This window comes from Dipodomys spectabilis, unplaced genomic scaffold (assembly GCF_019054845.1).
Source record: "Dipodomys spectabilis isolate Male_0828 unplaced genomic scaffold, ASM1905484v1 ptg000140l, whole genome shotgun sequence".
Taxonomy (NCBI): domain Eukaryota; kingdom Metazoa; phylum Chordata; class Mammalia; order Rodentia; family Heteromyidae; genus Dipodomys; species Dipodomys spectabilis.
In genome coordinates, this window is record NW_024870817.1 from 10,482,981 (window position 1) to 10,507,998 (window position 25,018).

The following is a 25,018-nucleotide window of genomic DNA, read 5'->3' on the forward strand; positions in this document are numbered from 1 at the left end:
TAGGAAATTCTCTAGTGTCTGAGTTCCTCTAGTTTTGCCCTGTGTGCCCTTTTCTTTTGGGTGACTTTGCTTTGGTTGTTTTGATATAATAAATAATAACTATATGGAGAAAAGTGAGGTGTTTGTAGTAACTTTACAGATTTAGGAAATATCTGTAATATATGCTGATGTTCACACCTTCATGAGAATAGAAATTTCAACTATGAAATATACTACAATAACCAATGAAAAATAACAGATAAATCATTTTATATCTCTTCCCTCTGTTGCTCCTTTCTGAATTGGGTAGGAATACCAAAAATTGAGGCCAAAATTTCTGAATTATGAATGTATAAAATAATGAAATCCTTTTATTGAACATTCAATGTTCTTTTGTCTTTTCTCAAATTTAATGAACTAAGTGTTCCCACTGATTTTATTGAAGTAAAAAGAATACCAGGTTACATTGCATCAGTCAATTGAATTCTTTCACAGCAATATATGAAATATAAATATCCTTAACTGGTATCCTTTGCCTTTTTTCAGGTGTCAATGCTTGTAGTCTGGGCCTGGGCACTGTCCCTGGGTCAAAAACTTTCTTAAGAATATAGAAATTGAGCTGGGAAGGTGGCTCAATGTTAGAGTGCTTGCCTTGCATGCATGAGGCCCTGGGTTCAATACCTCAGTACCACATAAGTAGAAAAAGCCAGAAGTAGCACTGTGACTCAAGTGGTAGACTGCTAGCCTTGAGCTGAAGAGCTAGCTGAGGGACAGCACCCCAGCCCAGAGTTCAGGCCCCATGACTGACCAAAAAAAAAAAAAAAGAATATAGAATTCCTGGGCTGGGAAGGTGGCTCAGTGGTAGAGTGCTTGCCTTGCATGCGTGAGGCCCTGGGTTTGATGCCTAAGCACCACACAAGCAGAAAAAGCCGGAAGCAGCACTGTGGCTCAAGTGGTAGAACACTAGCCTTGAACTGAAGAGCTGAGAGATAGCACCCAGGCCCAGAGTTCAGCCCGCCCCCCCCCTCCAAAAAAAAAAAAGAATATAGAATTCCTAATATTTAACTGAAATACAATGAATGTGTACTATGTAATATTTAGAAATTTTTCTTGTATATATTACAGAAATTTTTTTTCTCAATATTGGTGCTTGAACTCTTTGGCCTGGGTGTTGTCCCTGAGTTTTTGTACTCAAGGCTAGCACTCTACCATTTGAGCCACAGCTCCACTTACGGCTTTTTTTTTTTTTGGTGGTTTAGTGGAGATAAGAGACTTGACTTTTTTTGCCTGGGCTGGCTTTGAACTGTGACCCTCAGATCTCAGCTTTCTGAATAGCTAGGATTATAGACATGAGCCACCAGCACCTGGCTGAGATTAAAATTATTTAATATAAATACTCTTACTAGTGTATAATTACCTTTACAACATTAACTTTAGAGAAATCATGCTAAGTACTAAAGTTAGTGTAAATTTTGAAATTGTTAACCATAACCCTAAATATTAAATGTATATTGCTATTATTATTGCTCATTCTGTTATATAGCAAGCTTGTAGTAGCTAAAGTTACAGGTTGGAAGGTGACTCCCATATAAATTCCTTTAAGTTTCTTTAATGTAGATAGTGTAGATAGTGAAGACAATGAGTAGAGGGCTTAGCAAGTTTATGAAAGTGGAGAAAGCTTTTCTGGCCCTCAAGTATGCATAGGACTTACTCTGTTAATACTAATTGATCAGAGTAAAAATCCTACCATATAGTTGAAAAGATATCTATCCTCAGCACAAACACAGATGTATTGCTTTCCTCACTACCTATGTTTTTCCTAGTGTCCTGTGGTCCTTCCTGACTGCAAAGGAAACTGTATTTGTACATCTTCCTCCTTTCTAGATATACATCATTGGTAAATAGCTTTGACCTTTTCCCAGTATATACCCTCAATTGGAAGAAATGAAGGTTAATTTTCTAGTTATACCCATGTGTTAGGCCCAAATTCTATTTTTACAGCTAGGAAGCTATTAGTCTTAGCTATATACTATGTGTATATATTATGTATGTTTATATACACACAGTCCACATAAACATACACATGGGAACATCTAGAGAAAATTACTGAATGATAAATATAAGATCATGGGCTCTAAAATCAAAGAGACTCATTGCTTGTGATATTAAATCTAATGACTAACCACCTCAGGAATCAGGGGCCTTATCTGAAAAAAGGAGATAATAGTAATAACTGTCCATAGCATCATGAGGATTAAATGAATTAGATTGGGCATTTAAATATCAAATAGAGTATGCACTAGAAAATGAGATCCGTTGTTATATGTGTTTTTGTAAATTTAGGATATTTCTTAAAAATCTCATGCTTTTCATTTTCCTTGTTCTTTTGAACTAACCTAGTTTTTAACCTCTATTTTAACCTCTCTGAAGTTCTCATAAATTTTGAGAGAGTGGAGGAATGTTCCAGATTATAGAAATAGGAAGAAAAAAATCATCTAAAAATATTTTTCCCTTGGGACAAAGATTTACATATGCTATATTGTAAAGCATATGCTCTGACTTATTACTGGACTTACCAAAGGATTCTGTTCTTCAGTTAGATGGGGCTGTGCAGCTCAATTCAAGTATAGATGTATTGAGAACTAGTTTGACAAAGCTATATAAGTTCAAGCAGTGTATATCCCATCAAATACAAGATATAACATTTGTGATTATTTATATTCTACCTGAAATTTATATTTTAAAATTATTTAATAGTTACATTTAATAGTTACATTTGGTGAAATAAGAGGTAAAAACTAAGATAGCTCAAAAAAGGTAGCTCAAAAAGGAAGAAAAGGTACTATATTGTTTCTAGGCTTTAACATTGCTGCTATGTGATAATGATCCAATAACTCATTATGGAACTGGCAAACTCAAAATGAACGTTTTGTTATTCTAAATGTTTTTATTGAAAACAATTTTCTATTAAATTCAATATCCTAGTTATAAATTTCTTTTTGCCACTTGAAGTCAAATTTATCTCTTAATTTCATATACTCACATTTCTATAGTAGATGAAAATTGCCCATTTTTAATATATATTTTATGGTAATGATACTGTATAGAGGGATTACAGTTATATGAGCAAGGTAATGAGTCCATTTCCTATCAAGCATTGTTACACCCTCCTTTGGTTTTCCCCTACCATCCTTTTCCTCCCCACCTCCTCAAGTTCTCCCTCCTCCCTCTTTCCTCCCCCAAAGTTGTAAAGTTCATTTTCAACATAGTGTCTTGTACATCTCGTTGTTACATGGGTCATCCTGTATCCTTATTTCAGCATTTTGTTATTTCCCTTCCCCTCCCCAAATTAGAAAAATGTATATAGCAAGATGCAGGGAAACCATGGGACCTATGTTTCTTTGTGCCTGGCTTACTTCACTTAATATAATTTTTCCAAGTCTTTCCATTTCCTAACAAATGGGGCAATGTCATTCTTTCTGATGGAGGCATAGAATTCCATTGTGTATATATACCACATTTTCTTGATCCATTCATCTACTGAGGGACATCTGGGTTGGTTCCATATCTTAGCTATGGTAAATAAGGCTGCAATAAACATAGTCATGCTGGTAGCTTCAGTGTGGTCTTGTTTGTGAACATTTGGGTAAATGCCCAAAAGTGGGATTGCTGGGTCATAGGGGAGCTCTATGTGGAGTCTTTTGAGGAACCTCCATATTACTTTCCAAAGTGATTGAACAAGTTTATACTCCCACCAACAATGCAGTAAGATTCCCTTCTCTCCACATCCCCTCCAGCATCTGTTGTTATTAGAGTTCTTGATTTTAGCCATTCTAACTGGGGTGAGGTGGTATCTCAATGTTGTTTTGATTTGCATTTCTTTTATGGCTAGAGAGGTTGAACATTTCTTCATGCGTCTATTGGCCATCCTTCTTTCCTCTTCAGAGAAGTTTCTCTGTAAGTCTTTAGCCCACTTATTTATTGGGCAGTTGTTTCTTTGAAGATTTGTTGTTGGGGATTTAATTTTTTGAGTTCCAGGTATATTTTAGATATGAGACCCTTGTCTGTTGTATGGCTAGTGAAGATCTTCTCCCAATTTGTGGGAGAAGATCTTGCTAGCTATATCCTTTGCCATGCAGAGATATGAATTCAATTTTTTTTCTTTCATGCAATTGTTTCTAACACATTTATAAGATGATTTCTTTGTTGCTTTGTATGTCCCTCCCCCACAGTATAACCCCTGTTTTCACTGTATTTGATGTTGTTATAATTTGTGGAGAGGAAGGGAAAAAACAAATGGTTTAAATAGGGATACAGGTGGACCCATTGCAACAATGAGTTGTACAAGTCGTTATGTCGAAACCAAGCTTTACAACTTTGGTGGGAGGGGGGAGGAGGGTTAGGTGTTGGGGGGCAGAAGGAGGATGGGATGGGAAGGGGAAACAAAGGAGGAGGTTACAATGCTTGATAAGAAATGTACTCATTATCTTGCCTATGTAATTGTAACCCCTCTGTACAGTATTTTCACAATAAAAAAAAAAAAGATAAACTAAAAAAAAAAAAAGATGCAGGATTCCAGAATGAAATATAGTGATAACAGGGGTTATACCATGGGGGAAGAACATACAAAGAAACAAAAAAAAAAATAATCACATAGTACATTATAAGTACATTAAAAGAACAGCAAGAAAGATAAAAATCTCTTGTGTCCTTACCTTGAGGTTCATTTCACTTAGCATCAGCCTATATGGTCATATGTACATAGGTTTTGACCTCTTCTATTTGTCCTAGACATAATCTAGTTATAAATTTCTTATTTGCATAAACCTTGCTTTTAAAGTACCTGTGGAAATTTTTTCAATTATTCTTTGGTATCTTATCTGAAACTTCCAAGGTTTGATCTTTGTTTTTTTGTTTTTATTTTGTTTTGTTTTATTGAGGTAAGATGTGCTCCCAATCTTCCAGTTAGGTCAACCACAAAAATTAAGATATGATACAAGGTCAGTGGAAGAAATTCATATCAAAACAACTACTCACCATGTCATTATGACAGCCTGCTGTAACAAATGTGCTTCTGTTTTAACTTGGGACAATTAATTGCTAAAAGTAATTTAATCTGACAGAGTCAGGGTGTTGAAAGGCTCCTGGAGATGTCATAAAAGTGACCTTTCTGCCCATGTGCTGCCAAAAGCCATTTTTAACAAGGAGCTAAGGAAACAGTGCAACTTCTTTTGTACTTTGTTAATTAGTTATTGATTTAAAACAATATACTTCCAAATACTGTTAGGTGAGTTAGGTGTCAGCAAGGTCATTTTGTGATAGTCTACTTCTGATATTCTTTATAGCCTATGAGAATTCTTTGAAGACTTTTGTTTCTTATCCTAAAATTGAAACTGTCTAGTTTGCTAAAATGAAAATTTTATTTTATTCTTCATCTTTTCAGCTTAAAATAGTCTTATATTAATAATGTGAGGTTTCATAATACTTTATTATATGACTTATTTCCAGTCTTCAGAATCTTATTTGTGAATTTAAAACTCATATATATAATAAATAACAATAAAATACTAATAAATAAATAATATATAATATATAGTATAAAGAAAGTATTTAATTGTAAAATAGAAACAGCATAAAGTTTCTAGAATTTGTTTATTGAGTATACTGTCCATTTCTTTTTTAAATTTGGGGTATTTTTAGTTCTGATAAGTTAAAAAATTTCCTGTGATTCTTTTTATTCTTTTTTTAAAAATTTATTTTATTGTAAAGATGCTACACAGAGGGATTACAGCTACATCAGTTTGGTAATGAGTACATTTCTTGTCTAGCATTGTTACTTTTATTAACGTCCTTAGGCTATTTTAAATCACATTTCTACAAACAGCAGTTAAGTGCTAGTTGAGGTTTACTTACTATGGTTGTAGATTTAGAAGACGTGCATAGAGTAGAATAAGATAAGAAGATTAACAAGTTAGCTATCACAGGAGGTGAAATAGAGGTTCTCCATTCATCTCTATTCCTGAGCTGCATCTTATCTATAGGATAGGTAAGCTACAACTAAGTGTTTTTGAGCAAGCTACTCAGCATTCCTGCACCTCATCCACACAATGAGAAATGTGCTAGTTCCTGTCTCATACTATAATTGTTAAAATTTCAGAATATAGGTGATAGTAATTATCTAATAAAAGTTATGTTAATAATGAATAATAATTACCTAATAAAGGTTATAATAAGTAATAATAATACATGGTCCTTGACCTTAATTTGTATTAAAATTTTTGTATTTTAAATTATGCAGTGTTTCACCAAGTTTGTTATTTTTTCCTCACTTTACAAATCAAGTTACTGTTTTTTGAAACCATTGACAATGTTAATTCATAAAAAAAATTGAAGAAGCTATAACAACACTGGATATAAGTAAAAATTTCTCTCATTATGGTGGAGATATGAGAAAGCCACCTAATACTATCTACAAAAATTAAAGCTACAAGCTGGGAGCACCTGTTGCTCATGCCTGTAATCCTAGCTATTGAGGAGGCTGAGATCTGAGGATCACAGTTCAAAGCCAGTCTGGGCAGGAAAGTCCATGAGACTCTTTTCTCCAGTTAACCACTAGAAAACTGGAAGTGGTGCTGTGGCTCAAGTGGTAGAGCACTCGCCTTGAACTGAAGAGCACAGGGATAACACCCAAGCCCAGAGTTCAAGCCCCACGACCCACAAAAAAAAATTAAAAATAAAATAAAACTACATCAGCTTTTTACCTTAGTTGTCTTATTCCTGGAAACTTAACCCATTGAAATAAAATTATTTCTAATTCAAATCTATATTAGCTATGATTTTAAAAACATCAATTGATAACTAAAATTCAGCAACTAGATTTTGCTACTTAAAATAGAATAAACTTCTAACAAATGACTTTGGTAACTGCTACATTTTCTTCATTTTTGAAGGATAAAATACTACTTAGATTCAAATTGTCAAACTCTGAAAGAGTTTAGCTTTGCTACAACACATAAAGAAATTATCAGATGTCTAAACTAATATCACAGATTTGTTAAATTCATTTTAGGGGTGTTTGTCACAGTAAATACTCATTACAAGTATATAAATAATTAAATATTTGTGATAGATACCTACAGATGCCAAATATCTACTCTATGCTGTTAGTCAGCCTTCGTATTTTGCATACATCCAGCCCTCCATGTACTTTTGCAACTCTGGTTGAATCTTTGTTATGAAGTTTTCTTTATTTTATCTAGAGAATATAGAATTGGCAATGGAGCTAGGTGGTAGATAGACTATTACTTAACATGTGAGAGGCCGTGGCTTTGACATCAAGTTAAACCTCCTATTAGAAATGTAGAATCTGGGCTTCTAAGGGGTAAATTAACCACTTAAAGTTAAAAGCATATTAAATGACACTGTACAGATTTTTTAAGCCATGTATGTGTATGCAAATATGTGTTGTCTAGCAATTGTAATTATCCTCCCATAGTTTTATACTTACTAATTCTTGTGAAATGTTTAACTCTCCTTTTATTTTCACACAGAGCAATTATGGACAATTTATTTGGTTAACATTTATCAAACAAGGATACCAAATCAGAAACGTTTATATCTCATCCACTGATACCTGCCAAAATTTTCCTTGACTACACACATGCTTCAGCTTTTTACAGCCTTGGCTTCCAAAAGATTTCATCCACTTTTTCATTCCCTATATTTCTGTAAAATGGGTATTTTAGAAAGAGCATACTGAATGTATTTCACCTTTTCTTGATGACCAAGGATAAACATGAAAGGTTTTTTTCTATTTAAAATTACAGCTTTAGATAGAGATATAGATTCATATTTAGCTTCTGACTATACTATTTTGTCCAGAAAATATTCTAGATTGAAATATATGCAATGATAGGTGTATTTCCAGTGTGTTTTCATGATATTAATTGTATATTTGTATATCATACAATCTTCTTACCTCTTTCCTAACACACATGTGCGCGCGCGCACACACACACACACACACACACACACACACACACACACACACACTGTTCCAGAGATATCTCTTTTACCTCCCATTCTACTATAGCTGTCATTCAGTGGCAGTAGCTAGACCAGTTGAGTGAAGGCACGCAGGCTGTGAGCCTTTGGATAGCCTCCCTCCTTGCCTTCTATAGCTTCTCTGTTCATGCATTGATTCTGCCTACACTCACAGAGCCAGTGACAGTGTAACTGATATGAACTAAAAACGTTCTGACTTCTTGATTGTTTATTACATCTGTTGTGGTGGATCTTTTCTAGTGGGTGGTAATACAAGATACAAACATCTTTATATAATATAGGTCATCACTCTTTCCAGTGCTTTTTTAAATTGTTTTATTTTATTGTAAACGGTGATATAAAATGAGGGAGGGGTAATAGTGTTGGACAAGAAATGTACTCTTTCCAAGCTTTCTAAACCTAGCTAAGTTTTAACACTATATCCCAAGGTTCTTGTTAGGTAGTTGTAGGCAGAACAGTGACCTCTAAACATGCCTACATCCTAATCCCTTGAACCTTTTCTAAATAATGACTTATTGTTTACTTTATTGTTTACTTTGAAATATGGTATAGCAGCAGACATAGTTGTGAAAGAAAAAGAAAATGTTGCTGCTATGAGCTGAAAACTTCCCGTAGAAGATAACCCAGGTAGATGCTCTGGATCGTGATGCCATAAACTTCCCTGAGCATTTACAAGAGGATCTTTATAGGGAAGTCAGTAGACAACAGTATCGTGAAAAACCTGGCTTTCCATAAGTGGAACACCAAGAAGGGAAGATCAGTAAAAATACAGCAAGAAGAATTGTACTGCTCTGTATTTCCTATCTAAGCTCCCCATGGTCTAATTGGTAAAGACAACATTGCTATGAATTTTAAGTCCCCTGAGCTGATACATCAGAGCAACAGAGTGTGAATAGGGGAGAACAATGCCATTGTATCATTAAGAACAACCAAATGCAAGATCAAACCCTGATCAGACCTATTATGTCATTGTGTCTTGAGATGATAATGAAAACCCTGATGTATCAGCCCTCAGCCTTTTGACATACTACTATCACTTAGTATAGTTGTCCTACTAACTCGAGTGTGTAGCTGTAGTCCTTGTATCTTCCTTTCTCATGCTTCTAAAAGTTCTTTTGGCCATTCTCTTGTGTCATTTCTCCTTGTTCCTGTAGTTTGTTTATTTATTTTTGGCTGATTTCTCACTCCAAGTTCTTTCTTTGCAATATGATATTTTTGACTTTGTATTTTATCTTAACTATAAATATGATGATGTTTCAGCTGGGTATAGAATTGTACATTGAAAATTATTTTCCTTTTGAACCTTGATAACAGTTATCATCATCTTGCTTCTTCTATTGCTATTGAAAATTCTAAAATTATACTGAGTCATTCATTTTTTCTTTTTGTGATATCCAGAATATTCCTGTTTTTCTATTCTAAACTTTACAGTAATATTCCTTTATATTAATCTGGTTTCATTCTTTTTTTTATTGTGTATATACTGTACAGAGGGGTTACAATTACATGGGCAAGATAATGAGTACATTTCTTATCAAGCATTGCAGCCTCCTCCTTTGTTTACCCTTCACATCCCTTCCCAGCCTCCCCCTGTCCACCCACCAAACCCCCCCCCCCAGTTTCATTCTTTATATTGGTATTTGGTGAGTCTTTAAATCTGGCAGCTAATGGTCTTGGAAATCTTAAATCATTGTTCCAGTCTCTGTGTCTTTTATTTATAGTTTTTCCTTATGTCTGGTAATATATCTATTCATACTTACCAGTATTGTATAAAAATGGTTGGAATCTCTTAAAAATAGGGATGAGGCTTACTTGAATTTCAGAATGGGTATTTGTTGGGAACACTCATCCATGCTTACTGTCATCTGTCTGTATCTTTAGAACTTTTATTTAACTGGTTTTGTTTCACAAAGAAATTTTGCCTAAAGACCGAAGGTCTGACTTTCTACTGCAGTGTCGAAGTTTAAAAGAAATGAAAACTGGGGAGATAAAATGCAGCCACTCACATTTTGCATATCAGTATGTATAGGTGGGACCAACATGCATAGGTACAGTGATAGAGTGTGTACAGGTGCAAAAGCCTAGGTTCAAGCTCTAACAGTGCAGACACACACACACACACATACACACAGAATCAACCCCCCCCTTTTTTAAATTCTGTAACTGATGGAATCTCTCCACTTCAAAGTATTTCCTATCAGAATGTGGGAAAATATTAGCCAAGTGCTTTCTTAATAGAAGGGTGGAAAATAACTACGTGTGTGTGTGTGTGTGTGTGTGTGTGTGTGTGTGTGTGTGTGTGTGTGTGTGTGTGTGTATGTGTAGGCAGGCATGCTGGTTCTGAGGCTTAAATTGAAGTCCTTACACTATGGCTAAGTAATTCTTCACCTTATTTTAGCTTGTATTGACTCTCCTCCAATTCCTAGAGTACCTGGAATCTTATCCCTATGCTCTGGAGGATTCTGAATTTGGAGCTGATTTTTAGCCTTCCCACTGCCAGTTTGAGATTAAGCTTTCTTGTCTGTCTAATATCTGTCTTCCAAAATGTTCCATGTTTTTTTCTGTTTTCTTAATCCTTGTGGATTTATGTCTTTGTTAAAAGAAATCTTTTACAATAGTGTTTATAGAGCTGGGAGTGATAATGTATTCGGACGTGGATGTTTAATCTGCCATTCTAAACTGGAACTGAGATCAGAAGCATGTAGAGCAGGGTTGACAAACATTTTCTTAAAAGAAGTGACAGTAACTAATTTATGCCTGCAGGGTGTACTGACTTGGTCTCAAAGATTCAACTTGACTGTTATAAGGTGGATATAGATAATATGTAGCAACTGTATGTACCTTTATTCCAGTAACATATTACAAAAGCAAGCAGTTAGCTATCAGACTATCATTTTTATCATTGTTATTATATTAAGTTGCATTAATTTTACACACACAGTTGGATATGTTTGATAAGTATATGCCATAAGGTATGTCATGATGTTTTCATTATCCATTTTTTTTCACTATCCAAAATTTTTCTCATGTAACCCTTTCTAGCCAGCCCCTCTTTCCTGTTCTGACTCTGCTGACCACCAATTTGCATAACCTTGTAGTGCCTGCTTTTTTAGAATTTCCTGTCAATTGAATAATGCTATATGCTGTTATTTATATTTAGCATCTTTCATTTAGCCTTATTGTGTGTTGTAGATGAATAACTGGCAGAAAAATAGCAACAGTTTAAAGTTATGCTCAGTTTCTCCCTTATAAGATAACAGATGCCATTCAAGAGAAGGGCACTCTGAACTGTCAGAATACAAACTTCATTTCACAACAGTAATCTGTTTGTTTCATGTCAGCCTGGCCCACAGTTTATGGTGCCTACATATACAACATTCTTGTGCCTTCTCATTCTAGTTCATTGCTATAAAGTGTAGCAGCAGTGGTTATTCCTAGTTAGAGAAGTGTGTCAAATGAATTTTAATATTCAAGACAATAGAATGAGATTAAGATTACAGTAATAAAGCTGGGCACCAGTGGCTCTTGCCTATAATCCTACCTACTCAGGAGGCTGAGATCTGAGGATCACAGCTCAAAGCCAGCCCAGGCAGAAAAGTTCATGAGACTCTTATCTCCAATAAACCACTCAAGTAGACCGCTAGCCTTGAGTACAGTGAGTCTCAGGGATAGCAACCAGGCCCTGAGTTCAAGTCCCAGAACTGGGGTGTGTGCGGGGGGGGGGGGGGGGGGAGTACAATAATGAAGTCAGACTGCCTAGGTTTGAATTTTATCTGTGATATACACTAACAATTTTCTTCAGTAAGTTTCCTAATCATTGTCTGTTCATTTGAATAAGGGGTAAGCTGCTAAGATCAAATAATTTAATGTTTGTAAGTATTTAGATTCATGCTTTCAAGTAACATTATGCTTGCATTATAGATTGCAATAAAAAGAGAATGCCTAAATTTAATTAATGTGAATCATTACTGATTACTTTATTAGAAGTGCTAAAGAGATAGACTGGGGATCTAGCTCAATGTTAGAGCCACTAATCTGGTATATTCAAGGAAAGTCCTGTGCTTAATTCCCAGGACCAATAGTTTAAAAAAAAAAATACCTAAGAGTCACAGTAAAACCAAGTTTTGGAATTAAAGTCATACCAGTTTAGCTACCTTATAGCTCTAATCTAAGAAAGCTGAGACCTAAAAGATCATGATGTAAAGCTAGCATGGACAGAAAAACCTGTGAGAATCCACCTCCAATTAACTAGCAAAACCTGGACTGCATGCATGGTTCAAGTGGTAGGACATCAACTTTGAGCAAGAAAGCCACATGAGTGTGAAGAACTGAGTTCAAGCACCATTACTGGAACCAAAAATATATATATAGACAAGAAAGAGAAAAGAAGTTGGGAAGGTGGCTCAGTGGTAGAGTGCTTGCCTAGAATGCATGAGGCCCTGGGTTCAATTCCTCAGCAACACATAAACAGAAAAGGCCAGAAGTGGTGTGGTGGCTCAAGGGCTAGAGTGCTAGCCTTGAGCTGAAGAGCTCAGGGAGAGGGCCCAGGCCTAGAGTTCAAGCCCCATGACCAACAAAGAGAGAGAGAAGCAGAAGGAGAGAGAGAGAGAGAGAGAGAGAGAGAGAGAGAGAGGACAGGGAAAAGAAATCAACTGTATCTGCTTTCTATTCTAGATGACACCTCTTTTGCAGTGGCAATGTAGCCGCAAATCCAATGTATTTGGTATCATATCTGTAAATGATAGGCCATAGTTATTTCTCTTGTTTTTAACATTAACTTCTTGTCAGATTAAATTTTTATACCTTTTTATTGTAAAAACGCTGTACAGCGGGGTTACAGTTACATGAGCAAGGTAATGAGTATGTTTCCTATTGAGCATTGTTGCCTCTTCCTTTGTTTTCCCCCTATAATCCCTTCCCTCCCACCTCAACAGTTGCCCCCCCCAACGCTGAAGTTGTAAATTAAGTTTTCAACATAGTGGGGTTTTGTTTAACATTTTTTATCCTGAAAATACTGTACAGAGGGGTTACAATCACATGAGCAAGGTAATGAGTACATTTCTTATCAAGCATGGTTGCCTCCTCCTTTGTGTTTCCATCCCTTCCTTCCCACCTCCACAACTACACACCTTCCCTCCCCACCCTTCACTCCACCCCCATCTAAATTGTAAAGTTTGTTTTTCCACATAGTGTCTTATATATTTCATTGTTGCAGTGGGTCAACCTGTATCCCTAGTTAAACAATTTGTTTTTTCCCTTCCACCCCCCCAAATTATACCAACATCAAATACAGTAAAAACAGGGGTTATACCATGGGGGAGGGGCATACAAAGCAACAAAGAAATCACGTGGTACATTATAAATACGTTAGAAGCAACAGCAAGAAAGAAAAAAACAATTGTGTTCTTATTTTGGGGTTCATTTCACTTAACATCATCTTATCTGATCTTTTGTGCTTGTCTCAGATATATACTAGTTATTGTAAATAAAGGAAACCATGGACCTATGTTTCTTTGCACCTGGCTTACTTTGCTTAATATAAAATTTTCCAAGTCTTTCCATTTCCTAACAAATGGGGCAATGTCATTCTTTCTGATGGAGGCATAGAATTCCATTGTGTATATATACCACATTTCTTGATCCATTCATCTACTGAGGGGCATCTGGGTTGATTCCACACCTTAACTACGGTAAATAATTGCTGCAGTAAACATAGTTGTGCTGGTAGCGTCAGTATGGTCTTGTTTGTGATCATTTTGGTAAATGCCCAAAAGTGGGATTGCTGGGTTATAGGGGAGCTCTGTGTGGAGTCTTTTGAGGAACCTCCCTACTACTTTCCAAAGTGAACAAATTTATACTCCTACCAACAATGCAGTAGGGTTCCCTGCTGGTCACATCCCCTCCAGCATCTGTTGTTCTAGCCATTCTAACTGGGGTGAGGTGGAATCTCAATGTTGTTTTGATTTGCATTTCTTTTATGGCTAGAGAAGTTGAGCATTTCTTCATGTGTCTATTGTTCATTCTTATTTCCTCTTCAGAGAAGTTTCTCTTTTAGTCTTTAGCCCACTTATTTATTGGGCAGTTGTTTGAGAATTTGTTGGGGGTTTTAATTTTTTGAGTTCCAGGTATGTTTTAGATATGAGACCCTTGTCCGTTGTAGGCTAGTGAAGATCTCCCAATCCATGGGGTTTCTATTGATCTTGCTAGCTATGTCCTTTGCCATGCAGAAGCTTTGCAACTTCATGCAATCCCATTTGTCCAACCTTTCTTTGATTTGTTGTGTTTCTGGGTCTCTATTAAGATAATTTGGGCCTGTGCCAAGGAGACCTAGTGTTTCTCCTATTCCATCCTATAATGTGTTCAGGGTGTCTGCTTTGACTTCGAGGTCTTTGATCCATTTAGAGTTGATTCTAGTGCAGGGTGATATATAAGGATCTAGCTTTAGTTTTCTACAAGTGATTAATCAATTTTGCCAGCACCGTTTACTGAAGAGGCTGTATGTCTTCCATTCTGTTTTTTAGCTCCCTTATCAAAGATTAGGTGGCTATACATCTGTGGGTTCATTTCTGGGTTTTCAACTCTATTCCATTGGTCCTGAGGTCTGTTCTTGTGCCAATACCAAGCTGTTTTGATTACTATGGCTTTGTAGTAAAGTTTGAAATTTGGTATTGATATTCCTCCAGCACTGTTCTTTCTGTTAAGGATAATTTTTGCTATTTGGGGTCTTTTATTGTTCCATATGAATTTTTGGATTGCCTCTTCTATTTCCTTGAAGAATGAGGTTGGAATATTGATAGGTATGGCATTGAATTTATAGATAGCCTTGGGAAGTATTGCCATTTTCACTATGTTGATTCTTCCATTCCAGGAGCTTGGGAGGTTTTTCCACTTTCTAAGTTTTGTTTTGATTTCCTTTTTCAGGTTTTTAAAGTTTTCATCATAGAGGTCCTTCACTTCTTCAGTTAAGTTAATTCCTAGGTATTTTATTTTTTGTGGGGCTATTATGAATGGAGTTGCTTTCTTGATTTCAGCTGTGCTGTTCTTATTGTTGGCATATAGAAAAGCCCTTGATTTTTGAGGGTTAATTTTATACCCCACTACCTTGCCAAAGTTTTGAATCAGCTTGAATAATTTGGGAGTGTAGTCTGTGGATTCTTTAAATACAAGATCATGTCATCTGCAAAGAGGGAGAGTTTTACTTCATCTTTCCCTATTTGGATTCCCTTTCTGTTTGAATCTTGTCTTATTGCTGCAGCTAGGCATTCTAATACTAGATTGAAGAGAAGTGGAGAGAGTAGACATCCTTGTCTCATTCCTGAGTTTAGAGGAAATGCCTTTGTTTTTTCACCATTAAGTATAATGCTGGCTATCATATACAGCCTTTATTGTATTGAGGAATGTTCCATGGATTCCTAATTTTTCCAGAGCCTTCATCATAAAGGGGTGTTGGATCTTGTCAAATGCTTTCTCTGCATCTATTGAGATAACCATGTAGTTCTTATCCTTGCTGTTGTTGATGTGATGAATTATATTAGTTGATTTGTGTATATTGAACCAGCTTTGATCCCTGAAATGAATGTGAAGCCATTAAAACTGACCAATTAGAATGAAAGGAAATAAAAACAAAGTAGAAAGTCTTGACAGTAGGTTAGACCATGCAGAAGATCGAATCTCAGGGATAGAAGACAGCCTAGATATTATAGAGAAAGAACATACAACTACCCAAGACAAATCCAAGAAATATTATAGATCTATTCAACATTTGGAAGACATCAGAAGGCCTAATCTGAGGATAATGGGTATATAAGAGCACCTAGAGGCAGAAGTAAATGGTCTAGGAAATTTATTTAACAGGATCCTAGCAGTAAACTTCCCAAACATGCAAAAAGATAGGCCTATTCAGATACAAGAAACTTTTAGAACCCCAAATAGACCTGACCAGAAGAGGACATCCCACTGTCCCATTATAATCCACACAGGATCAATTCAGACCAAGGAAAGGATCCTTAAAGCTGTCAAGGAGAAAAGATCTATCACCTATAAAGGGAGGCTAATCTTAATGACTTCAGATTTCTCAGCAGAAACAATTAAATAAAGAAGAGCCTGGAATGATGTATGCCATGCCCTAAAGACAAACAACTATTAACCAAGAATATTGTACCCAGCTAAACTCTCCTTCATAACAGAAGGTCAAATAAAAATCTTCCATAGCAAAGAAAAACTGAAACATAGTGTTTTGTACATCTGATTGTTACAATGGGTCAACTTGTCTCCTTATTTAAGCATTTTGTTTTTTCCCTTCCCCTCCCCAAATTGGAGAAGTGTATGTACAAGAGACAGGGCACCAACATCAAATACAGTGAAAAAAGCAACAAAATTGAACAGATAAAAACATGAAAGTTTCATATCATCTCAACATTTGTAGCCATTTGTTAACATCACTTTAACACATACGTTCTTAAAGATCAGATAATGTACTAAAGAAATTCAGTCATTATAAGACAGGCCAGCTTACAAACTCTAGCAAGTTGTATACCTTTTGCACAGCAATCTCCAAAAACAGATATGTAAAATATCTATCATAAAATCGTTGTAAATTATAAATGACAAAAAGCATTCAGCCAGCTCAAGTGGGTGGTGTCCTGGAAGCAAATGGTAAAAGCTAGAGTTAAGGTAATAGGAGCAAAAGTTGAGAGAGTTTTTTGTGCCTAGAAATATTCTAGAGGATAAGTTAAATTAAATAATTAGATAATGCATTTTTTCCATCCTCATAAATTCATATGACTTAAGGATCTGCTTTGCATTCAGATTTGTATTTAACCATACTTTTTCTTTTTTAAAATCTCAGCTTTTTAGAAAAAATAATCTCATTTGTAAATTTTGTCATTAAACAAGCATATATTTTGTATTATTGCTTCTTCTCTCATTGCTATCTCAAGGAGAAATGAGAAATCAAGGACAGTGTTAAGGTCAGCTGGTAGTGTGTGTATGTACATCTGTGTGTGTGTACATATACGTGCATATTTATGTGTCATGTGACATAATTGAAATTAGTATCAGGTATTTGATGGTTTAAAGTCAAAATGTAACATATTATTTTATATATTGAAAATTTAATAATAGATATGCTTAACAATGTAAATAAAATGTATGTGAAGTAAAAATCACTTTAATATTTTACTTTAATATTAGACACTATAAAATTCTTTCAGTGTAATTTTTCTAAATAAATTAATGTATATTATAACTTATTTTTGTAACTTTTAGCAACAGGTTAGCTGAAAAAAAATCTGTCAAATTTGGCAGTGGTTCAGAAAATATGTGAACCTGTCACTGTAAGTAGTCTCAAAGGGCGAAATGCATTACAGGAGCTAATTAACCTTAGAAAATAATTACACAAATATGCAAATGTTGTTTAGATAATTCCATGTGTTATCAGCTCAGGTAGTCCATCATAAATGCAGACCTTGCAGTGCCTAGGTAGTAGAATCTGGTGTAGCCGATAAGGCTTTGGTTTCTGCATCACTTCTGTTTAGCATTTAACGATTAATGAAGGTAAGTGTACACAAAATTCAACCTGTTCTCTGCATACTACAGAATTCCACAATAGAAATACCCTACACATTCTCCCACCAGCAAACTCTAATTAATAAGTTCACTCTTCTTTTCATGCACTTCATATATTTGCATTTTCTAAAATAATACAGAATGCATTCTAATTTGAAATTCAACTGGAATCCGGTAGAGTAGATTTAATGTGTTTACATTTCTGTAATTGAAGTGAATTAGAAAATCTTTCCTGTTGAAATCTTTTTAGTCTCAAAATACACCATTGGTAATATACTATCTGGATTATGACTCATAAATATGTAATGCCTGTGTACATATTGTGGTCTGCACATTGGAATGGCATTAAGTTGCTTCATGGCATCACCTTCTTGATACATAATTAAAACTACTGTATGTTCTACTTTTAACTGTTGTGGAAGTTTACTAACATTGGCAGAATTTGTTAAATTCTAAGGTGGATGGGGTTGAAGTCCCTCTAAGCATTGTAAATACTAAAAAAGCCTTAAATTTTTACTTTTCTTTTTTTTTTTTTGTCTTTTCTTTTTTGGTACTGGCGATCAAACCAAGAACATTGCACTTGATAGGCAAATGCTTTGCAACTGAGCTATATCCCATCCCCCAAAAAGCCTTAATTTGAAAAGCCTTAAGAAGTAGTCGTAAGAGAAACCAATTTTTTACATATGTCTAATGCTTATCTCCATATCTTATTTTTAATATAATATTTTGAATAGGAACTATTTCTTAATTTCTGTTACTAGTCTCTCAAAAGTGGAGTTCACATAGTACAAATTGCCTTCTTTAGATGATTGAGGACCAGTGCTGCTGATAATTATGCTGCTATGCATACTGTGCTGCCCTCAGCTTGCTTAGAGGCAACATGAGTAATCTCCAACTAGTGTACTAGATGGGCTTTTCTAATACGTGTACATTTTATTTGTGTTCTTGCCATCAAGCTCTCAAATGTTACTTCTTACTCTTAGACCTATTTGAAATAATTATTTTCACTTGTTGCTAGTAAATGTGCAGTTGACTCACACCAGATACTGGAATTGTTTAGCTAAGAATGTATAATGACCTTTGTTGGATACTAAGAAACTATGCATTACTGCAAAGTGGTATTTCTGACTTTGGGACTGTTACTTACGTTTATATTTTACAAATGTACTTTGTAGAAATGTTGGACAATTTAGAAAATTTAAATGAAGGTAAAGATAGAAAACACTAATAATCAAACCATTTATAGGCAGCACAGTTGCTTTTAAGTGATTTTGCTTCCTTCTTTTGATTTTTTTAATGGGTCCCAGGCTTGAACTCGGCCTGGTCACTGTCCCTAAGCTCCTTTTGCTCAAGGTTAGCACTCTACCACTTGAACTACACCACCACTTCCAGCTTTTTCTGTGATTAACTGGAGATAGGAATTTAAAGGACTTTCCTGCCTGGGCTGGCTTGAAACCTTGATCCTCAGATCTCAGCTTCCTGAGTAGCTAGGATTACAGGCATGACCTACTGGTGCCCAGCCTTTTAAATATTTTGAAGCTTGTGTGTGGGTGGGAGAGAAAGAGAGAGAGAGAGAGAGAGAGAGAGAGAGAGAGAGAGAGAGAGAGAGACAGAGGAGAGACTGTTGGGGGCTAGTAAAATGACTTAGTTTTACAGTTTTGAATGAGACTCGAAACTTTAGTTAATGAATGCCAAGGAACAAGAGTGGGTTTGTGTGTGTGTGTGTGTGTGTGTGTGTGTGTGTGTGTGTGTGTGTGTGTACTTGTTGCAGTTCTTTGTTTTTTCTTTCTTTCCTGTGTTTTGTTTTTTGGGTTTTTTTTTTTTTTTTTGGAATTCATGGAACAAGAGTGTTTTTTGTTTTGGTTTGGTTTTTTTGTATTTTTTGTGCGTACTCGTTGCAGTTCTTTCTTTTTTCTTTCTTTCTTTGTGGGCATTTTTTTTGGAATTCATTTTGAAAAGCATCATTTTATATAGTCATATGCACATTATTGACCGCATTCTCCCTCTCTTCATTATCACTTTATTTTTGACCCAACCTACTCCTTTTGAGTACCCGCTTCCTACTGTTTTATTTTGCCAAACTTTGCCTTTCTACGGAATTACACTATTTGAGTTTTCTCGAATCTACAGTAATTCAGCCAATACATTTTCATACACTTACATACCATCCAATATATCTACCTATAGGTTTATAAGCTAAATCTATTTTCCACACATAAGGGAAATGTACGTGTTTTGCCTCTCTGAGCCTGACTTCACTTAACATAATTTTTTTCCAGGTCTTTCCATTTCTTTACAAATGGCACAATATCATTCTATCTAATGGATGAGTGAAATTTCCTTTTGTATATATACTACATTTTCTTGATCCATTTGTCCATCCAGTGACATCTGGACTGATTGATATCTTTTTGGTTCTCATGAATAGTGCTGCAGTGAACATGGTCATACTTTTCTTGCCTATGTTCTGTTTCCTTAGATTGAAAATGATCCTAGAGTCTGCTCTCATTTCACCCTCTACCTTCATCTCTACAATTCCTATTTGTCTTCAATATTAAAGGAGGTATCACCTCCTCTCAGAAGTAGTATCATCCTCAAGGATAGATAATGTTCTTTTTCAGTATCTTGTACATGCTTTTTGTACATGTAGTAATCTACACTGAAGGATCTTTATGTTAATTGTTAGATCATCAATTTCTTGAAGCCAAGAGTTCTGTGTTCTGAGTTCAAGTACCCAGAACACACACACTCTCTCTCTCCCCTGTCTATCTCTCTCTCTTTCTCACACACACACACAAACACACACACGCACACAAAGAACAATGAAATTATCATAAAACTTTCTGAATTTAATATGTATTAAGATTTAGCATGTTAGGAGAAATATAAAAACCCCTAGGAGATCTATCTGATCTATCTATGTTTATAGATAGATTACTATATCTATAGATAAAATATCTATATTTACAGATAGATACCATATATATCTTATATGTACCATATAATATATGTATATGGTATATATCATATATGTGATATATATCGTATACATGTGATAAATATCAGGGAGTGGATTGCTTTTTTCAACCTCTAGTACTGGGACTTGAAGTCAGGGACTCACTAGCCCTCTATGTTTGAGACATATCTCATTTTCAGCTTTTTGATGCTTAGTTGGAAATAAGAGTCTTGCAGATTTGTTTCCCCAGCCTGGTTCCAATTTTCAGATCTCAGCCTTCTAAGTAGCTAAGATTATAAGCATGAGCCACCATGAGCACCTTGAGCATAAGTATTTTTACGATCTCAGTTATACCTAGATTATTTGTCTTTAAAAAATGTTCATTTTAAATAATTTGTTTCAGGTGATTATAGTAGAAATTAAGCCTAGCAGTAATTTGCTAATAGTTTTAATACTAATTTATTCTCAATGTCTCAAAATAGTTCTTTGTATCAATATTGCTTTGACTTCATTCTAACAATCTTATTGTATAAAAGTAATACATAATTTAACTGTTGGTTGTTATGATAATAATTAGATATAGTATGTCATATATAATTTTTTTTAGGAAAATGGTTCTCCTGAAGAACATGCAATCTATGTTTGGGACCATTTCATAGCCCAGTCTGCAGCTGAGAATGTATTTTTTGTTGCTCACAGCTATGGAGGACTTGCTTTTGTGGAACTGGTAAGTGTACATTTCACACTGTTTTTAATCCCCAATCACATTACAAGTTGATTTCCTCTATTTCCCTTGGCTTGATATTATTACTTTATTTCATAAAGAATGGAGGAAACATTTTGAGTAAATAATTTTATGATTGTGAAAAATAGTATACTAATGTATTTTAGAATAATAGCTTTTTCAAAAAAAAAATAAAAACACCAAAATAACAGATAATTTGGCTAATAAAGGAATAGTTTTGAAAAGAAGTAAAAATGGCTTTAAGATACTTGGAGAAATGTTCAATGTCAGCAACTAACTCCCTTTACCATAAAGAAAATGCAAGTGAAAACTACACTGAGATTCCATCTCACCATGATCAAAATGGTACACACCAAGATAATAAAGAACAAAAATGTGTTGGTAAGAATATGAGGAAAAAGGAACACTCCTACACTGTTGGCAGGAATGAAAGCTACTGCCACTACTATGAAATAAATATGGAGATTCATCAAAAAGCAAAAAAATAGACCTTCCTTTTGACCCTGCTATGCCACTCATGAACATATATTGGAAAGAGTATAAATTGACATACAAAGTAAGCCCTGATCACCTGTGTTTTATTGCATCACTATTCAAAATAAACAAATTGTAGAATCAACCAGATGCCCAGCAACTACTTAATGAATAAGGAAAATATGATATAGATGGCTAATAGAGAGATGTATTTACTATTCAGTTATAAAGAACAATGAAATTATGACATTTACAGGAAAATGGATAGAACTAGAAATCATCCTGCCGAGTGAAATAAACCAAGCTCAAAAAGCCAAATATCACATGATTTTGCACACATGAAAATCTAGACCTGAAGTGATGATGATGATGATGATGATAATGAGACATACATGTAAAAGGGAACATAGGAGGAATCCGGAGGAGGGAAAACAGAAAGGGGGATGGCGATGGTAATAGGAAGTGAAGAGCATGAAAATACTGTGTGTGTGTATGTGTGTGTGTGTGTGTGTGTGTGTGTGTGTGTGTGTGTGTGTGTGTGAATTAAATCTACCAAATCTGTTTGCAAAAGGAGGGAGATGAAAAGAGGTTAAGGGTATATAATACAGGAGGTGGAAATGTTCAAGATACACTAGTGGTGGAAATGTTCAAGATACACTATATGTGCATCTAAAGAATTATCATAATGAACCTAATACAAATAAAAATTGGGGAAAATGAGTATTTAGCTTTATTGCTCTGAAAGCTAAATTAGGTAACAATTTCACACAGATTTATAGTATGTGATACCATTCTGATGATTGTTATAATCATTCTGAAGCTAAAACATTATTTCTGGCAAATATTGACATTTATTTGAATACAGAAAAAATTCTGACATTTCACATATTTTTTGATTAGGATGAATCATGAAAAATACAACATGGTTTTAATACTATATGTATGCTTATGCTCATGTATGAGAAAAATTATGTATTTATCCTCTTTCTATATATTGATATGCAATTGGTAGCTCTATATGCATTTTTCTATAGAATACAATATAGCTCATTGGACTGAACTGATAATTTAATTGATTGCAAAAAAGAAGGAATAGTAACCAAGCTTTTCAATGCTAACCAGAAGTCTTTTGTCTGTTCCTTTTTTATGTATTTTTTTAGATTTCTATATTATCAACTATTGTTTCTGTACATTTCATATTTTCATTTCCTGTTTTATGTGTACACCATGGACACTTTTGTGGGTCGTAAAGAATTTGAACATTTGGGATTAGTTTAATAATTTTTAACTGACTTTACTATTTAGTACTTGATATTTGATTAGATTTCATGTAATTAGTACCGAAACTACAAGAAAAGTATTAATTTGTTTCTAACTTCAAGGCATTAATTGGCCATGAAATTATTTTTATTTCAATCTGATTTTTGAGTTAAAATTATATGTACATTATAGAAAATAATTATCAATATTTCTGAGTTCTGTCCATAATATATGCAATATTACAAGTAGCACAATCTTTTGCCATAATTCACTAAAAATGCACGAATAAATAACCTATGCTTCCCTGTCTGTAATTTATTATGCCATGAGAAGGCACCATTGCTCTAATATAATGATTACTTTGATAAAAGAGCATTTAATCATTTCAATTTCAAATAGATTAAAGTGGACATTGAATTAGACACAGCATTGGTTGTCTAGTTTTTTTTTTCCCCTAAACTTTAGTATGTGTTTCTGTATGTCATGGAAGTTAAATATATTTCCATGGGCTTTTCAACTTCTTGTATGCTATTGATTATTCACATGATGTAGATATAAAGATGATGGTGACACCCAAGAACGTTTCAGTAAATAAGTTGCCATTTACTTCTTTTTTAAAATATTTTTATTGTAAAGATACTCTACAGAGGGGTTACAGTTATATGAGTAAAGTAATGAGTACATTTCCTATCGAGCATTTGTTACCCCCTCCTTTGTTTTTCCCCTACTCCCTTCCCTCTTCACCTTCCCAACTCTTCTCCACCTCACCCTCCTTCCTCCCCCAAATTGTAAAGTTCATTTTCCACATAGTGTCTTGTACATCCTTTTTGTTACAATGGGTCAACCTGTAACTTTGTTTCAGCATTTTGTTATTTTCCTTCCACTCCCCAAATTAGAAAAAATATATATACAAGATGCAGGGCACCAGAATCAAGCTAAGATATGGAACCAACAAAGATGCCAGACCCAAAGAAACATAGGTTCCATGGTTTCCCTTATTTGCAATAACTAGTATACATCTAGGATAGTCTTACCAGATGAAAAGAAAAGGTCAAAAGCTATGTACATATGACCGTATAAGATGATGCTAAGCAAAATGAACCCCAAGATAGGGACACAAGAGGTTTTTTCTCTGTTGCTGTTGTTTTTAATGTATTATGTGATTTGTTTGCTTCTTTTGTATGTTCTTCGCCCATGGTATAACCCTGTTGTCACTGTATTTGATTCTGGTGCCCTGCATCTTGTCACTTACTTCTTATGTTTCTTTCCATTTTTAGATCATTTTAAAACACTTTTAACTCTGTTAAATTTCTGTATTTTGACACATATAATAGATATGTTATGTAATCATTTAATCACAATCAAAAAAAAAAGAACCTCGGGGAAGGGAGGGAGGGAGGGGATGGTAGGGGGAAAACAATGGAGGGGGGTAACAATGTTCAAGAGGAAGTGTACTCATTACCTCACTCATGTAACTGTAACCCTCTGTATAGTAGCTTTACAATAAAATAAAATTTAAAAAAAAAAAAATAAAAAAAAAATAAAAACAAAAAAAAAAAAATAATAGATATGTTAAGCTAGTTCTTGAATACTTGTTCCATGTATTTTTAAAATTACAAATGTTTCTCAAATAATTTTTAACCACTATATATACAACTATATAAATTTATTCTTATAGTTATATATAATTTTTTTCTTTGTAGGCCAGTAAATCACTTAAAACTTTATTAATTTTTTACTTACAGAGTGATTTAAAATGACTAAAGGCTTAAACTATTTTAGCTAAACAGACACGACTTTTTTTTTCTTTAAGAGAGATTGTACGTTTTTGTACATCAAATTTGGAAACCAGTGTATTTTAGATCATTTTAAAAATGACAGATGACCAGTGCATCAGTCCTGTTTTGCCTGTCCTTCTTGTCACACACTGGTGGATATTTCTCCACTTTTGTTCCACTTTAATATAAAGCACA

The 25,018-nt window shown here is 34.6% G+C and overlaps 1 protein-coding gene across 7 annotated transcripts in view; it reads left to right on the forward strand.

Annotated features, from left to right (window-relative positions):
- Fam172a (family with sequence similarity 172 member A) overlaps nucleotides 1–25,018 on the forward strand; it is a 380,050-nt gene that overhangs the window by 172,959 nt on the left and 182,073 nt on the right. For all 7 annotated transcript variants that reach the window (XM_042691028.1, XM_042691029.1, XM_042691031.1 and 4 more), the window contains one exon: nucleotides 21,174–21,293. In XM_042691028.1, the coding sequence (XP_042546962.1) occupies nucleotides 21,174–21,293 (120 nt within the window). The remainder of the gene's footprint in view (nucleotides 1–21,173; nucleotides 21,294–25,018) is intronic.